Here is a 22,983-nt window from a genome sequence, read left to right on the forward strand (position 1 = left end):
TTGCAGAGGATGGATAGGAGAAATCCAGTTGTTACAAGCTAGTGTAACAACTAAAATACAGTGGTATTTTTTAGATACCAATTAAATACAGGTGCTTATATAAAAAAAAACCGGGAAGATATTTCAAGTACAGTTCATGTGGGGATCATCAGGTATATATTTGGGTAGAAGACTCTCAAAGAATAGGAAATCAGGAGTCTGAAAGGAATTAGAGGATATTTACATCAAATGTAGAAATGACCGAGCAACCTTTATCAGTTAGGTTCTGGGTCTTATTTCCTTATTTTCACATTGATACCTATCGCTCTCTCCTTCCTTCAATTTTGCTCTTTCCTCAGCACACTCCCCTCCCTGCCCCCACCTCATTTGTGGTGAATATTACCTTTGAGGCTATTTGGCATTCCCTGAATGGGTTTGTGACCACTTGAATAGAGAATGTGTTTGTCTCTCTCATCTCAATGCCACTTTGTATGGTCGCTGTAACTTTCATCTCTCTGGCTCCCATTCTCTGTAGCTCTTTTACTGTCGGTGCTTTGTTCATTGTCTTAATAGCAATATTCATAATTAGAAGGAAGAAAAGCAAACAAAGAGAGGATTGTTTGGTTGATGGAGATTCTCAGTGCTAAGGGACTTCTGGTTCTGTTTTATCTAGTTAGGGATGCTTTGGTACTAAAGTAATGGTTGTGAAGTTGTCACCTGGATCTGTGATCTTACTCTTTCTCCCTCAAGCTCTTAAAATGATGTCATAGGCTAGACATGACAGTCCTCTAGGCAGTGCACGTCCTTGAGAGAATCTCAAGGGGGAAACGCTATTGCCAGAGATGATAATCTACAGCCATGTTTTCAAATCACATTAAATCATCCTTTGGCTTACTTAAATGAAAATTCTTTGTCTATCAACAGTTTCAGGAAATAAATTGAATTTGTGTAACACCATTACTTGAAGGTAAAACAAAAGAAAAATAAAGCTTGTTTTATTTGTGTTTCTGCAGCAGTGACATGGTCTCTTGAAATGTGCCTAAAAGGGAAATCAGTTTCCATTTGGGGTACTTCTCAGGAGTTTGTTAACAGACAACTAGCAGTAACAGTTCAGGCAGGAACAGCATCCAACCCAAGGACTTTGCCCACACCTGACTGTCCCTGGTATTCTTCAGTTGGACCAAGTGTATTAATTAGCACATGATTGGAGGCCTATTTCACAGAGAGATTGGATTCTACCAAAGTGTGAGGAAGGTGGATGAGATAAGCCAAGGTACTTCTTAGGCTGTGGTAAGGAGAAGGAAAGAGAAATAAAAGTAGACTGATGAAAGGCATTCAGAATTGATATAAACAGCTAGAAGCCAGAGACTTCAATTTTCTCTTCCTTTCCTGAGTAGTATGGATGGTCACCTTTGCTTATTGAAAGTGGTGTTTTTGCTGTGGTCCTCATCCCTAAAGCTGGAACATAAAGAGGGAAGGCAGACAGAAAAAGGAACATTGACAAAATATTCATAGCATCGCTTTCAGTGTGGGGGCATGGACTGCCTTACTCATGAGGACTTCACAGTCGAGAAATGTTTTATTTATTCATAGTGTGCTGAGTGGACTGTAGAGGTAGCAGAGCTTCCAGCCCATTCTTGTTTGCTTTCTAACAATTCCATGTTAGTAACTAGGAAATAAAGGTGCCCCAGATTTTCTGGCCAGGCCTATGAGCTGGTATGAATATGTCAGAGCTTCCTTCTCCTGTCCAGTCAGAGAAACTTTCTGTTGCTATTTTCAGAATATGGATCTGGTATTTGGTATTTTCAGAATATGGATCTCTGCCTTTATGCCTATTCAAGCTTGGTTCTTATACTTATTCTATATGTTTATTCCCAGTCCACTTCTATATGGTAACCCCAACCCTTGTCCCACTCAGATGATGGTTTAGAAATGCTAAGTAGAGGGTATATGGGTTGGGGACACTGGGAAGGGAAGTTGGCATTTATTTGTGAATGATTCTTTCTAAGAAGTAGATGGGTCCCCAGTATTCATCCAGTCTGTCTTTAAGAAAGACCTTATCTGAACTAGACAGTCTATTGATCTACTACTACCTCCCAGGAAGGAAGGAAATGATACAGACATTCTGAGGAAGGGCCAAGTAGGAAAGCCATGGATGCTATTGGTTTAAACCACAAAATGAAACAAAAAGCAAAATACTGTAAGGAGGCTTAAAAAAAGAGTCAGGAGAGTATTATTTAAAAAAAAAAATCTTGTCTTAGGATGCTTATGGGTTTAGAGCATTTCATGGAGGTTGCCAATAAAATGCATTAATCTAAAATGTATTGCAAAGCATCATACCACGTCCTACAGGCTGAGGTAGTCATGATGCTCATCATCTCAGTTCTAGGTTTATTGATTAAAACAACAAGAAATCACAAGAAGCGTAGTACTTCTTAAAGACTTTTGCCTTCATAAATATATCACTCTTAGGCTTTTTAGATCTCAGGTGTTACTTTGCTGATTGAAAACTGAGCATGATTTTCAATGTCTTTAAGCCTTGTAATTGATCTACTTGGAAGATTAGAGGCCTTGAAGGGAAACTTGCTGATGGAAAGCAATTTAAATAACTATCTTTGATTTTCTTAGGGATTCCTTGTTTCTTAATGACAGACAACAGGATCATAAGCTGTGCTGTTTACTGTTTAACAGTAGCAGCTAGTTAATAAATGCCTGATGTCTCATTCCTTCAGATTCTTAATCTGATAAAAATGATTTATTCCAAAATATTATGGCTCTGTATATTTTCATGTTTGCAGATTTTTCCCTGGAAACACTCCTATTCTAGAGGTGAACAAATCTACCCCATTCAGGCCTTGGGGTTATTGCCTGAAGCTGACTGCCTCAAATACAGACTTTTTTGTTGATGTCGTTAAGTTTGTTGTTTTATTTTAAGAAGTCAAGTGACTTTTGCTTTGGGACCCATAATATGTTGCTGCTGATTTCGATAAAAAATAATATTTTAATTTTTACCTGTTAAATTATGTAATCCCCCATCCAAAAGCAGTGTGTTGGTTTTCCTGGGAGCCTCCCCTATTTTCCAAGTTCCTTTTTTTTTTCTTAAAGATTTTATTTATTTATTCATGAGAGAGAGAGAGAGGCAGAGACACAGGCAGAGGGAGAAGCAGGCTCCATGCAGGGAGCCCAACGTGGGACTCGATCCCGGGTCTCCAGGATCAGGCCCTGGGCCGAAGGTGACGCTAAACTGCTGAGCCACCCAGGCTGCCCTATTTTCAAATTCCTGTGTAGATGCTTGTTTGAGAAGTGTGGCCTTCATGTAAAAGGCGAGAACAGTATGAATATTCTTAGCATAATTAACACTGGGAAGAGGACTTTCACCAGCAAATCTTCAAATAAAAATTTATAGAAAAGTAGATGTAATCCCAGGAAGACAGTGGTGGAGAAGAGGACCCTAGACACACCTCATCCCATGAACACAACTAGATAACAATCAGTCATCCTAAATCTGTCAGAAATAACTGAAGAATGGCAGAACAAACCCCACAATTAAAGGAAGATAAGAGGACACATTGAAGAAGGTACAATGTGTGGAAACACAGTTTGGGAGAGAAACATGTAGCTCCTATGGAAAGGAGGGAGCCACAGTTGCCAAGAGGGGTGAGAGACAGACTAACAGAGGATGCATGAGGAGAATGAATTCCCATAGCAATTGGCTTGGTAAGTGAGAAGAGCCAAATTTCATGAGTTCCTGCAACCAGCAGAGCTTAAACCCTGAGGTTTTAAAGGTCAGTGGGCTTGGCTGGGCTAAAGCCTGGAGGGCATTGTGCTGCTCCTGGGGAGAAGGCAGAGCAAGCAGCCTGCAGACATACAGCATGGATACAGCAATCTGAAGAGCACCTAGGACACACAATAGGGAGTTTATTCACTCATCTTGGAGCATGTCCCAGAGGGTCAGTGTTCACAGAGAGACCCCTCTGGGAACAGAGGAAGTGGCCGGCACCATTTCCCTCCCCCACTCCTCAGCATAAGTGCAGGGCCACCTGTGGGAACCGGTTCAGGGCTGACACTACCTAACTTACATCAAGCCCTGCCCCTTGGTGGAACCATTCCTCCCAGTCACACTTATATTGGTCCCAGCAGAGGGGGCGTCCTTACCCCCAGAAGACCAACCTAAAACACTACTCATACCACATCTCCCAACAGGGGAGTTGTGCAGAGCCTCAGTTCTGGAGACAGGTCTCTTGTGGTGACAGGTCTCATTTCATAGACTAGAGCAAACCTAGTTAAAATATGCCACATTCACGCCAGGTACCAAGCAATGCTCATAGCAGGCAAAGAGAGCCTCTGCAGGCAACTGGCCTGAAGGATTAAGTGACCAGGACAAAACGATAGAGCACATGCAGCACATATTGGAGGCACTCCTAAAAGTGCCAGGCCCTAGGGACACTACATCGCAGGACACTACAAGATCTCCTCTTCAAAGGCCATTACCTTCAATAACAGGAGATTTAGGGGTACCTGAGTGGCTCTGTTGTTTAAGCATTTGACTTTTGGTTTTGGCTTAGGTCATGATCTCAAGGTTGTGGGATTGAGCCCTGTGTTGGGCTCAGCATGGAATCTGCTTGAGATTATCCACCCTTCCCCTACTTCAGCCCTTCCCCCCAAGTGCTCAGTCTCATAAATAAATAAATAAATAAATAAATAAATAAATAAATAAAAAATAAAAGAATAGGAGATGTAGTTCACTTTCCTAACACAGAGAAATAGGCACAGAGACTCAGACAAAATGAGAAGACAGAGACATTTATCCCCAATTAAAGAACAGGACAAGGGCATGGCCAGATATCTAAGTGAAATAAATATAAGTAACATGCCTAATGGAATATTTTAAGCAATGATCGTAAGGATACTCACTGGACTTGGGAAAAGAGTAGGAGATATATGAGACCCTTACCACAGAGATAAGGAATAACAGAGAAAAGGGGCTAAATAAATGAAATGAGAAACACACTTGATTGAATGAACTGCAGGCTGAAGAAGCAGAGGAATGAGTTAATGACCTAGAAGAACAAGTAATGTTAAGTAATCAAGTTGAACAAAAGAGAGAATAAAGAATTATGCAAAATGAGAATAGTTTTGGAGAACTCAGTGTCTCCCAACAAATGTAATAACATTCACATTATAGGAGTCCCAGAAGAAGAGAGAGAAAGGGGAAGAAAATATATTCAAAGAAATAATAGCTGAAAACCTCCCTAATATGGGGAAGGAAACAGAGATCCAGATCCGGGAGGCACAGAAAACATGCATAAAGATCAGCAAAAGCAGATCCATACCAAGACAAGTTGTATGGCAAAATGTAGGGATAAAGAAAAAATTTTAAAAGCAGCAAGACAAAAGAACAGTAACTTACAAAGGAAAACCTATAAGGGCAGTAGGGCATTTTTCAGAAGAAACTTTCCAAACCAGAAGGGAGTGGCATGATATATTCAAAGCACTAAATGAGAAAAATCTATAGCCAAGAATACTCTATTCAGCAAAAGTATTATTCAGGATAGAAGGCGAGATAAAGAGTTTCTCAGATAAACAAAAACTAAAGGAATTCATGACCATTGAAACAACACTGCAAGAAACATTAAAGGAGACTCTTTGAGTGAAAAGGAGAGAACAAAAGTGACAGTATAAAGGTAGGAAACAAAAACAGTAAAAATGAATATTTTTGTAAAAAAATGATTCAAGGAACTCACAAAATAAAAGGATGTAAAATATACAACAGATACCTAAAACATGAGAACATGAGGAGTAAAGAATGTGTTCAGACTTAAACTACCATCAACATAATATAGATTGCAATTTGCAGAGAAGGTTATATACAAATGTAATGGAAACCATATATCAAAAGCCACTAATAAATATGCAAAGAATAAAGACAAATAAATCCAAATATATCACTAAAGAAAATCAGCAAAACATGAAAAAAGACAAGTATCAGAGAAAATCTTCAGAAACAACCACAAAACAAATAATAAAATGACAATATATACATAGCTATCAACAATTACTTTGAATATAGATGAACTAAATGCTATAATCAAAAGACATAGGGGACAAATAGGGTAAAAAATACCCAACACCCATCTACATGCTTCTTACAAGAGACTCACTTTAAACCTAAAGACACTCAGACTAAAAGTGAGAGGATAGAGAAACATTTATGCAAATGGAGATCAAAAGAAAGCTGGAGTAGCAATACTTATATTGGAAAAAATAGACCTTAAAACAAATACTGTAACAAAAGACAAAGAAGAGTACTATATCATAATAAAGGGGACAATCCAACAAGGAGATATAAAATTGTAAAAATTTATGCGCTCAACATAGGAGCACTCAAATACGTAAACAGTTATTATGAACACAAAGGACCTAATTGATATAATAAAATAATAGTAAGGGACTTTAACACCCCACTTACATCAATGGAAAGATGATTTAAACAGAGAATAAACAAGTAGAAGATGGCTTTGAAGGACATACTAGACAGATACATTTAGCAGATATATTCAGAATATCCCACCCTAAAACAGAATGCACATTCTTTTCAAGTGCACAGGGGTCACTCTTCAGAATAAATCACATATTAGGCCACAAAAAAGTCTCAATAAATTTTAGAAAACTGAACTCATATCATGGATCTTTTCTGACCACAACACTATGAAACTAGAAGTCAACCATAAGAAGAAATCTGGAAAGACCACAAATATATGAAGGTCAAATAGCATACCACTAAACAATGAATGGGTCAACCAGGAAATAAAAGAAGAAATTAACAAGTACATGGAAACACAGGAAAATGAAACCACATGGGTCCAAAACCTTTGGGATATAGCAAAAGCAGTTCTAGGAGGGAAGTTTATAGCAAGAAAAATTTCAAACATCCTAGCCTTATACCTAAAGGAGGTAGAAGAACAATAAACAAAGCCTAAAACCAGCAGGAGGAAGTAAATAATAAAGATTAGAGCAGAATTAAATGACATAGAAACTAAAAAAACAATAATAGTACAGATCAATAAAACCAGGAGCTGGATCTTTGAAAAAGATCATAAAATGGATAAACGTCTAGCCAGACTTATCAAGGAAAAAAATGCAAAGGACTCAAATAAATAAAATACACATGAGAGAAGAGCCAACACCACAAAAATACTAACAATTATAAAAGAATATTATCAAAAACTATATGCCAATAAATTGGACAACTTAGAAGGAATGGATAAATTCCTAGAAACATATATAATACCAAAACTGAAACAGTAAGAAATAGAAAATTTGAACAGACCTATAACCAACAAAGAAGTTGAATTAGCAATCAAAAAACTCCCAACAAAAGGCAAAGACCAGATGGCTTCACAGTTGAATTTGATCAAACATTTAAAGAAGAGTTAATACCTATTCTTCTCAAACTGTTCCAAAAAATAGAAGAGGAAGGAAAACTTCCAAATCCATTCTATGAGGCCAGCATTATCCTGATACCAAACCCAAATAAACTAAAAAAGAAAACTACAGGCTGAAACCCCTGATGAACATAGATGCAACACTCCTCAACAAAATACTAGCAAGCCCAGTCCAACAATATACTAAATCATTTACCATGATCAAGTAGGATTTATTTCTTGGTTGCAAGGGTGGTTTAATATTCACAAATCGATCAACAATGTGTGATATATCACATCAATAAGAGAAAGGATAAAAGCCATCTGATCATTTCGATAAATATTGAAAAAGCATTTGACAAAGTACAACATCCATTCATGATAAAAGTCTTCAACAAAGTAGGTTTATAGGGAACATACATCAACCTAATAAAGGCCATATATGAAAAACCCACAACTAGTATCATCCTTAATAGGAGAAAATGGAGAGCTTTTCCCCTACAGTCAGGAACAAAACAAGTTTGTCTACTCTAACTACTTTTATTCAGTATAGTACTGGAAGTCCTAGTCACTGCAATCAAACAAGAAGACGTAAAAGGCATCCAAATTGGCAAGGAAAAAGTAAAACCTTCGCTATTTGCAGATGACATAATACTATAGAGAAAACTTGAAACATTCCACCAAAAAAACTGCTGGAATTGATAAAGTCACAGGATACAAAATCAATGTACAGAAATCTGTTGTATTTCTATATACCAATAGTGAAGTGACAGAAAGAAACTAGGAAAACAATCCTAGTTACAGTTGTACCAAAAATAAGACACCTAGGAATAAACCTAACCAAAGAGGTGAAAGACCATACTCTAAAAACTGTAAAACACCGATGAAAGAAATTGAAATGACACAAAGAAATAGAAAGACATACCATGCTCATGGGCTGGAAGAATAAATATTGTTAAAATATCTATGCTACACAAAGCAATCTACAGACTTAATGCAATCCCTATCAAAATACCAACAGCATTTTTCACAGAGCTAGAACAAATAATTCTAATATTTGTTTGGTGCCACAAAAGACCAATAGCTAGAGCAAACTTAACAAAGAAAAACAAGGCTGGAAGCACCACAATTTCATACTTCAAGTTATTTTATAAAGCCGTAGAATTTAAAACAGTATGGTATTGGCACAAAAACAAACACATAGATCCATGGAACAGAATAGAAAACCCAGAAATAAACCTACAACTACATGGTCAATTCATCTTCAGAAAAGCAGAAAAGAATATCCAGTGGGAGAAAGACAATCTGTTCAACAAATGGTGTTGAGAAAACCAGACCATTTTATTATACTATATACAAAAATCAATTCTAAATGGATTAAAGACCTGAATGTGAGACCTCAAGCCATAAAAATCCTGGAAGAGAACACAGTAGCTTCTCTGACATTTGCTGTGGCAACTTTTTTCTAGATCTGTCTCCACAGGCAAGGGGAACAAAAGCAAAAATAAACTACATCAAAATCAAAAGCTTCTGCCCAGCAAAGGAAACAATCAATGAAACTAAAAGGCTTCCTATGGAATGGAAGAAGATATTTACAAATGACATAGCCAATAAAAGTTCAGTATTAAAAATACATAAAGAACATATACAGCTCAACACCCAAAAAACAAATCTGCTAATTTAGAAATGGACAGAGATAAGGGCAGATATTTCTCCACTAAAGACATCTATATGGCCAACAACAGACACATGAAAAGATGGGCAGCATCACTCACCATCAGGAAATACAAATCAAAACCACAGTGACTGTTGGTAGAAACGCAAACTGGTGCAGCCACTTGGCCAACAGTATGGAGGTTCCTCATAAAGTAAAAAATAGAACTACCATATGATCCAGTAATCGAACTATTGGGTATTTACCCAAAGAATACAAAAATACTAATTTGAAAGGATAAATGCAGCATTATTTACAATAGCCAAACTATGGAAGCAGCCCAAGTGTCTGTTGATAGATGAATGAATAAAGGAGTGGTATACACACACACATACACACACACACAGAGGAATATTATTCAGTCATAAAAAAGAATGAAATCTTGCTATTTGCAACAACATGGATGGTGCTGAGAGTTTTATGTTAAGTGAAATAAGCCAGTCAGAGAAAGACAAATACCATATAATTTTACTTGTGTGGAATTTAAGAAACAAGGCAAATGAGCAAAGGGAGAATAAAAGGGGGGGCAAGAATCAAGAAACAGACATTAACTGCAGAGAACAAACTGATGGATACAGGAGGGGTGGTGAGTGGGTTGATGGGGAAAAGAGGTGATGGGGATCAGTTGGTGCACTTGTCATGATAAGCACAGGGTGATATATGGAATTGTTGAGTCACTATATCTGTATACTTGAAATTCACGTGATGCTGTATGTTAACTAACTGGAGTTTTTGAAAAAACTTAAAAAGCAAAAAAAAAAAAAATTCACAGAGAAGTAAATCAAAGTGGAAAAACAGCAAGACATTTCCACAAAGCAGTTATTTGAATAGAGGAATAAATGAATGGCTTATATCTTAATATATTTGTAGTTATTATTCATCTCTTACCTCCTCTTAATATCCTTTTCCTAGTGCAGTGGTGACACAGTGGAAAGAGCCCTCAAGCTTTTTCTATAATTTACCTGTTCAAATATTCTGGACCAACTTTTGCTCTTTTCTTCTGCTAGAGTGGTAGGATTATTTCATAATCATTATATTTCTTCCTTATGTTTCTGTTCACAGAGGCTCTATTCCATCCGTTACTCCTTCCTCCTTTCCCTCCTTCCCTTTTTCCATTTTAAAATTTTATGGAGATCTGTTAATAGTTTTACCTACCCCCTGCCATCATCTTTTTAGTGTACTTCCCACCTTAAGTTTTGTTTGTCAGCAGATCCTTATCCTGCTTTCTTCTTGGAGTATTTTCGTGTGGATATCATGCTGTCTTTTCTTCATTACTCATATTTGTTTTGGAGGAGTTCTTTTTGGAACTGTTAGTTTGGAACGGATAATTAGGGATAGTGGGTTGGTGTGTTTCTGGAAGCTTGACTTTGGGTCTGTTTTCAATTTCTTTTTAGCAGCGCTATCCTCTGGCATTTGATTCTACTTCTGACTAACAGGACACCTGGCTCAGAGCAGAGGGCTTTCTGCCAGATTTTGTGCTGCACAGTGTAGCTCATATCTTTTGAGTTGACTGAGATCAAAATATGCTCTCCTTGTCTTTCTGAAACGTGGTCGAATTTTCCCCCTACTTGGTAGCTCTTTTTTAAAGATGATTTTGGTTTATGAGCATCTTCTGGCTTAGTCAAAGACGATGGTTCCTTTTCTGTTTTCTTATTCTCCCTGTTGCCTTAAAAAAAAAAAAAAAGATGATTGATTGATTGATTGATTGATTTGAGAGAGAGAGAAAGAGAGGGAGAGGCAGAGAGAGGCAGGTTCCATGCAGGGAGCCCGATGTAGGACTCAATCCCAGGACCCCAGGATCACACCCTGCACCAAAGATAGACCCTCAACCTCTGAGCCACCAGGCTCCCCCCTCCCTGTTGCTTTTCATGAATTTCAAAGAGAAGAGCAGAAGCTTTGCAGTAATAGTTTCTAACTCATCTTCCACCTTTATTCTTGCTTTTTTTTTTTTTTATTCCACTCTGCACAGCCTGCCTGATGAGAAGCACCAATGAGAATGTATGACCTCGCTGCTTTGGAAACTCACTTCATTTAGCTTAGGAGGTAAATTACCAGTGCTTCAAAATGGCCTGTCAGGCCATGTATGAAATGGCTCCTGCCTCTTCTGTCTCCAGGCCTAACTTATTACTCCTTTATATTTTAGCAACACTGAGTTACTCATCTGCTTGATAACGTATTATAAAACTTCCTACCCAGATTCCTTGTCATATGCCTGTCCTTCTGCCTGAGATTCTTTTCCTTTCTTATTTACCTAACAAGTTTCTGCATTTCCTTCCAAGCCCAGCTCACATGGTTCTTGCTTTCTGAAGTCTTCTTTCACTCTTCTGGAATAGAATGGGTCTCTCTATCTCCTGTTCCCTCTTTACTTCACACATGTTTTGATGATTATACTTTTTTCAGTATAATCCTTTTATTTATCTATTTTTCTCCTTCACTAGACTGAGGTCCTTAAAGTCGGTATCTTGTTCATCTCTGTATCCTCATCACAAGGTGTAGGGCCTGGTACCTAATAGGGTCTCAAATAATTATTATGTAGGTTTGAATCAACATAAATAGATTTAAAATGGGAGAGAGATTTTGAAATCTAAGGACATGAGTTTTTGTTTCTGCTTTTTCACTTTGCTGAATTTGAATGAAATGCAAATAAAAATGTTTTTTAAGAACCACAAAACAAATGAAACTAAGTAAAATCAAGTATAAATATTCTATAGACTGTCATAAAAGACTAGTACTGAGGAAAGAGGTAAGAACTCTAAATCCTGGAGTTATTTGAATGATAGTCATAGTTTGCACTATGAGAGCGATGCTATCCCCAAGATAAAGTGTACGTGGAGGAGAAATAAACAGTCTGGAACAGAACCACAAGTCTTGCAGGTGCAGTGGGAGGAATAAGAGTGAACTTTCCTGCATTCCTCAGTTGTCAGGTTGAAGAAGATTATCTGTTCCTGGGGTTCAACCACTCTGTTTTAAAAATAACTACTTCTATTGCTGATCGCATGAATTTTCCTCTCTCCTGAGCTAAGTTCTGTAAAACTTTTTATGCCCATTTCCAGCAATAATGGATGATGTGCATGTCTCAGTAGTATAATTTAGTGACTCGTTAGAGTGAAAGGTGAAATACTGAGTGAGGATTGAAATACTCCATATGTCTTAAAATTCCACAAATCCAGGCGTGTGGGAGACATTCAGCACAGAAACTCAACATGACTAATCTTCAGAAAACACTCTGAAATTGATAGTTCTTCCCACTGCCTGGACGATAGCATCCCCTTGGGACTTGAACGAAGCCATCTGGAATTTTTCAGATTTAATATTAGTTCTTTGCTTTCACAGAAAGGCACCAAAAGCCCTGCTTTACAAGCCTTCTACCTGAGACATTTAGTCGTCTGTTGGCATGGATTTTTCTTTGTTCCTGTAGAAGTTAATTGCCAACAGTCCAACAATTCTTATTGCTTAATTCCCATCAGAATACACGAGGGCTAAAGATGTTACCTTGTTGCTGACTTCTTTTTATGCCCTAAGCATCTTAAGAAATTATCTTATTTTAAATACATATTTCTCATTAGACTCACCTTTCGATCCTATTTACCTCAATTCAGCACTGTCTCCCCCTTCTTTTTCCTAACCACTAAGGCAGATAGTGGGTCTCTGTTGCTGGGTGTATTGGATGTCTTTTGATTCTGAGAGTGCTCCCATTATCCTTATTCTGGAACTTGTCTCACTCACTAGGCCCTTCTGTCATGGTTGTCCTAGGACCTGGCAAACCTGGTTTGCAGAAGGTTTGAAGGTGACATGATGATTTTTTTGAGACCCTCCAGAATATGTTTGAGCCTAAGCAACACTGTGGTGGTGCTGACATTAATTATTCAGTTCAACAAATTTTAATCAGGGGCCCATTCTGTACCATGTAGGAAATAGTCCTAGTTTTCTATTTGTTCACAACTCAGTGGGGAAGACTGGTGTGTGATAGCGTGAAAGAGGGAAATCCCGAAGAGAACACAGATTGGCTTCACCTGGGGAGGCCAAGTGGTATTTCTCAAGCAGTGGACTCTGTGGAGATGACTTAGCGACTTAGCTCATGGCAGGTTCCCTCTCGGTGCTCCCTGTGTCCGTCACCCTGATGCCAGTTTTCTCCCTACCAAAGCTTGGGACCCTCTGTTGTTTTCACATGCAAAAGTTCACTTGAAGAAACTTGTAAGGTTGAAATGATTCGACACTTTGCAACTATCTTTCCCACCACTACTGCTGTGTCCTTACACCTTACTCATCACTTACATAATGAACAAAAATATTACTGAGCAGTAAATAAAGTAAAGCATTCTCAAGCATCCCAAAGTAGCTAAAATCTTCCTTTAACCACTGTGCCTCCATGGAATCATTCTTGCCCCGACACGAGTTATGCAAATGGGTATGTTACTAAACTCTTGCTTTTCTCTTTGGTCATCTTCCTGCTGTGGACCTCAGCAGGCTGATCATGTAGAAGAGAGGATGCCTCCTGCCTGGTTTCTTGCCTTTCCCTGCAAAATTCTATCACCTGTTAGTACAGAATTATACACCTCCCTTTATCCCAAGGAAAGAATAATATGGTAGAGTCAAGACTGTATCTTTCTTTTTCTTTTTTTCTTTTTTTTTTAAGACCGTATATTTCAAGCTTGAGGGAAATTCATCCTCAAGGATGAATCTGTATTGCTCAGAGTAACTCAATCAGTGGCCAGCTGAGGAAGAAAGAAAGGTTTTTATTGAGAAAGGGTCGATAAGATGCTTCATCAGTGTCTTCCTAACATAATTGGAGCTGCAGAAGTCATCCATATTTAAAAGTTCTGTGGGACCCCAATGATCACCCTCTTGCCTCATCCTGGTTCTTAAAGGTTTAGAGCTATGAGGTCAGTACAAAGAGGTTCTATGTCATGCTCACTTAAACCTTAAATTCCACGAATAGTGAAAACAAAAAACAATAATGATAAGGGTACATATCATTTGTTTTACTTCTGCCTCATTTTTTACTGTCCAAGTAGATTTCTTTTTACTTGCACACAATCAATCTAGTGCTTATTTATATCCCTGGTATTTTCTCTGAAGGCTTGGCCTTTGGTGACATCACAGCATTCCATCCATTATCACATTTCTATGACTTTTCTATTTGTGTGTGATAAATCCAGACTTAAGTTCATTGCAGTCCCATGACACTGTGCAGTAGACTGAAATTTTATTAACCCCAACCAATCAAGGTAATCTTTGGGAGTGATCAATTAGAAAATACCATGTGACCAACAAATTAATTACACTGTCTACTATATTGACTTTGTATTTAATTAAATTTGGGGGGTAATATTCCTAGGAGATTATTCTTGATCATTATTGTATTTGTAATTATCAGTATTATTTACAAAACATTTATCATGTTTATTATCTCGTTTTAGGTCACCAGTCTCTTCAGAAGATCACGGTAAGAATCTGTCTACTTATGCTAATTCAAGATTAAAAGTTGAGCTCCGTTCCTTACATTTCATTGTCAGAAGAAAGAATTATTTAAGGAAATGTTTCTAAGACATTGGTCTAATATATTTTTTTTTTCATGTGGAGTGTCATGCACTTTTAAAAATTCAATGCATCCTAGCTAAATGTGATGTCTTGTCTTCCAATCTATTATAACCAATTTGGTTGACAAATATTATGAAGCTTAATGTATCTGCCTGATTTATGACCCATCACTGGATACTTTCTGTGACTTGGGGCTGGCTGTGTAACTTCTCTGGATCACAGATTTTCATCTTTAAAATGAGAGTTTGTAGTAGACATTCCCAAAAGTTTCTTCAAGATTGGATGTTGGAATTTGCTAAAAGTACTAGAAGTCTGAAATGAACCTAATCCGTAGAGGTATTAACTGTTACCCAGCTAAGGTGAGTTATTCACATTTAAGACACAGTTATTTTATTCAAAGGATAAAATATATAGTTTTGTCACATCCAACTTTTAGAGTTCATTTATTCAGTCAGTCATTCAAAAAATGTACACTTTAAGTGTCTACAATGGGTCCATTATACTACGTAATCATGTTATACAATATTAGGAACTATGTGCAAACACATGTGGTACGTGACATAATTTTCCCCCTCCAGGAGCTTTATGAGTCTAGTGGTGAAGGAAGTGGTGGGAAGATAGTAGGACTCTGAGTAATACTGGCATTCCTTGTCATGCCATCCCTAATTAGTGAAGGGCACCATTTTGCATTCAGCCAGCTAAATACAACGCATGAAAGCTGCTATAAGCTTCCCTCTTCATCCCTTTATTCTATTCGGTCATTAAATTTTATTAACTCTGGTTTTTGTATTTCTTTTATCTCTATTCTCTTTTCCATCCCCAATGCTGTTGCTTAGGGCTTCTCCATGTCTTATTTGGACTTTTAAAGTTATCTTAAAACTGCTATCCATACCCTAGCTTTCTATCCTCTAGTTCTCTGTATCCTTGGATAGCACTACATTGTCTGTTCTGTGGCAAAAATCTGCACCCATTGCCTAAGGGTTGAAATCTTATCAAAAGATCAGTCGTTGTATTCAGGTTTCCACTATTGTATTTTAATGTGGAATGGAAATCCTAACTGATGGAATCTTTGTTTATTGCTACTGCTTATTGCTTCTTATGGCATCTTTTCCCCCTTCTGAATGCGCAAGCCATGCAGTATATTGCAACTAATTTCGGAAACTCACCATGTTTCCTGTGTCCTGCTTTTATCCATGCTGTTCTTTGTGACAGAACTATTCCTTTTTGTGATATACATGGTTTACATTTACCATTTGAGACCTTGTTAATCATTTCATCCTCCCTGAGAGCTCTCTGATCCACTTACCATTTGCATGAAAAATTTTTCTTCTAGAATTTAATAGTAAATTTGATGCTTGATTTGCTTGTCTACCATGCTGGGCTGTGAGTTCTTTGATATAGATCCTAACAAACAGTAAACATTCACCAAATGTTTATTAAGTGAATGAATTAAGGACAAAGAGAGGGGGTTTTTGGATATCGTGCCATATCATAAGATCTCTCGTAATATTGAAATGAAGATGTATCACATCCCTGAGGATCATAGGCAAATCATGTTTAAACCTATTAAGTCAGAATTGGGTAACCAACCACCTAATGATGCCCTATTACGGTATACTATTTTGCTCATCATTGTTGGTCTGACTAGATTTTTTATTGTGTGTTTAGAGATCCTTGGGCTTCTAATTTCCATTGACTCAAAACGTGTTTCGTTTTTATTTCGATCTAGGGTTCTCCTAAATGACTTTTGTTTGCTTTAGCCTTCGAATCTATTAGACTTATCCCCTATTCCTAACAAAGGAGTGTGTAGGGGACTTCTGAATTGTTATTCTGTAGTTCGCTAGGAATTCTTAAGGGGTTATGAGCTATCAGTGAGCAAGTGATGGCATCCTTGGAAATCCTTGAAAAATGACTATCACCAGAAAGACTTGCTCAGTATGAATAGCACTTCAGAATTAATTATTTTAAGAACTAGTATATGTGATTAGTTAAGGAAATATTATCCAAATTTGAGGGCTTTTATATTTTCATGGCTTCAAAAGTTATTACATGTCCATGATTCTTCGTCGATTCTACAACTTCCAAAAACTACTTGAATATATAAGGTGAAATTACAGTGCTGATTTATCTAATCTTATTAATTTTCCATCATCTTCTAGCCCATGTATACTTGGGAAAAGTATTCTTAACCCAAGGAAAAGGAAAATATTCTTAACCTTTTCTTTTATCAACAAGATTTTCTACTAGAACTTAAAATATGTTTCCTCCTGCTTATACATTTTTAGGTTCTCATATTTTCTGTGGTTCACATTAAATCTCCTGAATATTCTATCAAGCTTACATTTATACATGATAATGATATTGCAATATGTGTGCTTTTAAAAATGGCAAGAAGTAACAGTTTTCTTTTCTCAAACTTGATAGAAAAATTGAGGTTCATTGGGCAAATGGATTGTGACATTGGAATATAACGCCCCATGCCTCTTGACTTTTTATTTTGTTAACTTACTACCAGTGATCTTACTTTTCTCTCTAATAACGGTTGCTCTGGCTAACTTCAAAACAGACTTTGTTCTTGAGAAAATCTAATTTTCGAAAGTCCAATATGCCCAGCATTCTCAGTTCCCACAGATTACTTTTCATAGAAAATAGGCTTGAACATTATGGCTCTGTCATTTACCCTTTCTTACCTCCCACCTCCTTATCTGTAAAGTGGAGATCATCATATCTACCATGCCTACCTCATGGGATTATGAGTTCAAGGGGAGATCATCTGTGAAATCATTTTCCAGTTTGCTAAAAGCACCCCAAACACAATGCTATTATCGTCCAGGCAGTGGATGAGGAAGTGTGAGTTTACTTGTGATGTTTGCTCAGCATTGGACACTGTCTTTGAAAAGTTAAAAGGTGTCCTGGGGGAGAAGGAGAGATAGAAACTGTTTCCTTCAATGTTATCATTAAATATTGTGTTTTCGGGTCCCTGGGTGGCTCAGTGGTTTAGCGCCTGCCTTTGGTCCAGGGCGAGATCCTGGAGACCTAGGATCGAGTCCCATGTCAGGCTGCCGGTATGGAGCCTGCTTCTCCCTCTGCCTGTGTCTCTGCCTCTCTCTGTGTGTCTTTCATGAATGAATAAATAAATAAAATCTTTAAAAATTAAAAAAAATAAATACTGTGTTTTCATTGGAAACCTTTGAACATCTGGGTAAGGAAGAGTAAAATGGTTAATGCACAATGCAGCTTATAGTGGCGAAGTAAAAATACAGTTCATGATTACATGTGGCATCATATAGGAAACTGACCATATAAGGCATAAGTGAAATATAAAATGTTCCTATTGGTTTATATAGTATCAGAGTCATTAAGAATAAAGGCTAACATTTTTGAGCACTTTTGATGCAGACACACTGTGCTAAAAATACTTCAACTATATTACTTCATCTCATCTTTAACAAATAGTACACAGTAGACATTTTACCATCTATTTTTTAGTGGGAGGCAAAAGGTTCATGATACTTAAATAACTTGCTTAGGATCACATAGCTAGAGTTAATTTTCAAACCCAGTCCTTTTTTTTTTAAGATTTTATTTATTTATTTATAGAGACACAGCTAGAGAGAGAGAGGCAGAGACACAGGCTGAGGGAGAAGCAGGCTCCATGCAGGAAGCCCGATGTGGGACTCGATCCCCGGTCTCCAGGATCATGCCCTGGGCTGCAGGCAGTGCTAAACCGCTGCGCCATCGGGGCTGCCCTCAAACCCATCTCTTGCTCATTCATGTACCACATCTCCGGAAAACAAAAGAAATGATTGTCAGAATTAAGGTGAATAGAATTATAAAGAAAAAAAATTCCCTCTAACAAGAGTTTATTTACTACTGTGTAAGTAATCTCTTTTTAATGACAAAACAAAACAGAACAAAAATAACAACCTGTCTCTCCTGCTGGGAATGATTTGTCCCTGTAGAAAAAGCAAATACCAATGTCACATTCTCTCATAATTAGTTAACTGAGTGAAACCGAAGCTTCAGGGAAACCTGCCACACCAAATCCCAGTGGGAACATTACATTTTAATGTTACAGCTGCAAGCTGGAGTCCTACCCCTTGTCAAAAGATAAGCCTGGCAGTGATTGATTGCCCTGCCCTAGGAGTTTCCCCTGCATTTAGAGCCTATCACCTCATCATTTAAATTGCTCCAGGAGCATAACTCCTGTGCCCAGGCTGCTCTGCTTGAGCTCTCAGATTCTGTTTTGTCATCTTGGCCACCTTATTGTGGGGACCCCTGAGAATGCCCCTGTGCTGCTGCTCCTCCACCAGTGCATTCGCAGAGGGTCATCTTCCAACTAATGTCTGCTCACTTACAAAATACAGGACAGTCACTGAATCTCTCACAAGGAAGTGCCAACACTCTGATTCCCCTGGATGTCTGAAGCAGGCACCCCCTTCCTGTCCTCGCTCCTAGACCGGTCGGCAATAATGGTTCTTGCATTATATGGTGGCTTTTTCGTTGCAATAGTAACACAGTAGACAAGGATGGGAGTAGCAGGCATCTGGAAGTAAAATTTTAAGGACCACAGTCACTAGAGTAAGTCCCCAAAGGGTCCAGAATCAGACTTGGAGGCAGTTTTACTTTGCAGGAGGTTAGGCAAGAAAAAAAAAACAACCCAAAAAAACAGAAAACAACACATTATTGGGTGGCCTACCACTCTTTAATATATCAATAACTATCTCTTGGCTCAAACATCATAGACGTTTTTTTCCTCCAATGTAAACATATACGCATGCAGTTTTACTGACATAGATAATATTCATAAAAATGTACAAAATTTATCAGCTTAGTTCAAATGATAACCAAAAGGAACTATGGCATGCCCAGCCCCCAGCCTAAGAAATAAAACATTGGTAGTCATCTAGAAGCTTCATATTTCCCTTTCTGTTTACATTCTCTTCCCTCTCCCACTGAGATACCTCTGTTATGCTTTTTAAAGAATTTCCTTGTTTCTTGTGATCATTTTACTACATATACACATATTCCACATATGAATGTGTGTGTGTATTCCAGATATGTGTCTTTATATGTATAGAGATTTGCTTATATTGAACTCTCATAAATCGAACCCTGTGGTAAATTCTTCTGTGTTTCTTTTGTTCGGAATGTTTTTGTGACACATCCTTGTTAAGTGCCTTGTTGCATACATTTATTTCATTAATTTTTCATGTTGTATAGTATTCTATTGTATGAATATAAAACAACTTATATATCCAAACTCTGATGAATATTTGTGCAGACTGGGTTTTTTGGTTTTGTTTGTTTGCTATTGTAAACAATATCATTATGAACATTCTTGTTAAGTGCCTTGTTGCGTACATTTATTTCATTAATTTTCCATGTTGTATAGTATTCTATTGTATGAATATAAAACAACTTATATATCCAAACTCTGATGAATATTTGTGCAGACTGGGTTTTTTGGTTTTGTTTGTTTGCTATTGTAAACAATATCATCATGAACATTCTTTTTCATAACTCCTCTGGCTTCCGTATGTATGCATTCTTCTAGGGATTAAGCCTGGGGATGGCATAGTTAGGTGGTAGGTTATATATCTGTGTAAGTTATCACATCATGACAAGTTGTTTTACAAAATAATCATTCTAATTTACTCTCACAACTCTAGTCAGAGCTCCCATTGACCCCTATCCTTGCCAACACTTGATGTTAACTAATGAAAAAATATTTTACCAATTTGGTGGGAGTGTCAAATGTTATCTTGGGGTTTTAATTTGTGCTAAATGATTACACGTCAGATTAACCATTTTTCATATAAGCCATTTGTGTTTACTTTTCTGTGAAATGTTGCTTTATTTCTTTTGCTCGTTTATCTCCCACTAGGTTTTCTTTTTCTTAATGATTTGTAAACATCTCTACGGATTCTAGGTAAAGGTTTTTTGTTGATAGGCGTGTTGCAATTTTTTTCCAGTTTGTGGTTTATCTTTCCAAACATTTTTGAGGAATAGGTATTCTTTAATTTAATGTAAACAAATTACTAATATATTTTTTAAAATTTTATGTATTTATTCATGATAGATACAGAGAAAGAAAGAAAGAAATAAAGAAAGAAAGAGGCAGAGACACAGGCAGAGGGAGAAGCAGGCTCCATGTAGGGAGCCTGACTTGGGACTTGATCCCGGGTCTCCAGGATCACACCCTGGGTCAAAGGCAGAGCTAAACCTCTGAGCCACCGGGGCTGCCCTATTAATATTTTCTCTATGGTATCTAGCTTTGGTATGTTCTTAAAGAAGTCCTTTCATAGGCTAGAATATCCTAAGGATATTGTCCCGTTATCTCTTCTACTGTTTTCATAGTATTAAACTGCAATTGTGTCTTCATTATTTTGGAAATGATTTTGTGGCTTGATGAGAGGTAAAGATCCAGTTTTATTTTGATTTTTTTTCATATATATAACCAGTCATTATTGTTTATTTCTTTCACTGACTTGAAAAGCCTTCCCCTATATGTGGATTTCTAGATTCTCTTTTCTATTTTATTGATCTGTATGTCAATTCTTTTACAATGATTTTTTAAATTGCTCTAACTTTGGTATAAATCTTGCTATCTGGGAGAGCACGTACTCTAAAATTTGTTCTTCTTCAACAATGTCTGAATTGTATTTGGACCTTTGTTCCTGCCTATGTATTTTAGAATCATTTTATCAAGTTTTGTGTTGTAATTTTCATGGAAATTGCATGAATCTATAAATCAGTATAAAGACAATTGATACTACAACAACGTGTCTATCTCAAACAATCTCTTTACATTTAATTTTTGTTGTTGTTGTTGTTTTTGGGGTTTTTTTGTTTTTTTTTTTAGAATGCCTGCCCATAGAATTTCATAATTTTCTTCATGAAGGGTTTGACTGTCAGTTTTAAATAAAGTCCTAGGTACTTTACAGTTTTTGGTGATCTTTTATATTTTAAAAATTGTATTTTCTAAGTGATCATTGTTGGCATAGTAGAATGAAATTCACTTTAGAATCTTGTTTCAAGGTTCTTGCTTCAAAATCTTAGGTCAAGATTCCGGCTAAACTTTTAAATTCATAAACTTTACTTGAAGGGTCTGTTGTGAGGAAGAAATTCTGCAGAGGCATTATCATCTGCAAGTAATGATAATTTTGTTTCGTTCTTTCCAATGATTATACTTTGTTATATATTTTTTCTGGTCCTTTCTATGCTGATTAGAACCTTCAGAACAGTACTGAATAGAAGTAGAGATAGTAGATTGAATAGTGGCATCATCAATTTGTTTCTGATCTCAAAGTGACTGCAAACCACAAGTCACCAGTAAGTGTGGTGAACAGCACTGGTGATGCTGGTTGTTTTGCAGATAGTATCTTCAGGATTTTCCTTTTCATCCAAATGTGATAAATTCAACAGGCATTAGAATTTTACAGACTACTTTTTTCTTCATCTTTTGAGATAATGATTTTTCTTCTTTGGTGTTATGTCATTGTCTAGTAGAAAGCAATACCATATGCATGAGATAAATTCAAATTGGTTATTATATTAATCTCCCTTATATATTGCTGGAGTCAGTTTGTTCCTATTCTATTTAGAATTTTTGTGTCCATGGTCATCCATGTGATTGGGCTCCCATTTTCCTTCCTATTTTACAGAGCATGTGTGATAAATCTAGCTTTATAAAAAGAGTTAGATTGTTACTGTTATTTTATTGTTTTTTTTTCAAGGAATGTTTCTTTTTAGCTTCATTGGTCCTCTGTATTACATATTTGTTTTCTGTTTCATTGGTTTCTTATCTTTATAATTTCCTTTATTCTAATCATTTGGCTTGTTTTTATACTTTTTTCTATTTTTTCTTTTTTTCTTAACAATTTTATTTATTAATTCATGAAAGACACACACACACACACACACACACACACACACAGAGGCAAAGACACAGGCAGAGGGAGAAGCAGGCTCCATGCTGGAAGCCCGATGTGGGACTTGATCCCAGGTCTCCAGGATCACGCCCTGGGCCAAAGGCAGGAGCCAAACCAGTGAGCCACCCGGGGATCCCCTTTTCTTTTCTAACATAGACAATTGAAGTACAAATGTAACCAGAATGCTTTCTCTTCTCTGTATATGTCCTTCTGGAATTCTGTTTAGATGCATGATAGACCTTTTCATGCTATCCTATATGTGTCCTACTCTCTTTTGTATTTTATTTCTCCTTGTTTCTCTGGAATGCATCCTGCATTATTTCCTCAAAGTTGTTTTCTTGTGTTTTTACTGATTTGTATTTATGTGTTTTTGATTATTCTTTGAGCCACT

At 37.0% G+C, this 22,983-nt stretch overlaps 1 protein-coding gene across 1 annotated transcript in view; it reads left to right on the plus strand.

Moving 5' to 3' along the window:
* Nucleotides 1–22,983, plus strand: part of DGKI (diacylglycerol kinase iota) — a 419,283-nt gene that overhangs the window by 356,316 nt on the left and 39,984 nt on the right. Inside the window, 1 exon segment of the mRNA XM_072762958.1 lies at nt 14,538–14,563. Coding sequence (XP_072619059.1) covers nt 14,538–14,563 — 26 coding nt within the window.

Source organism: Vulpes vulpes, chromosome 7 (genome assembly GCF_048418805.1).
Source record: "Vulpes vulpes isolate BD-2025 chromosome 7, VulVul3, whole genome shotgun sequence".
Taxonomy (NCBI): domain Eukaryota; kingdom Metazoa; phylum Chordata; class Mammalia; order Carnivora; family Canidae; genus Vulpes; species Vulpes vulpes.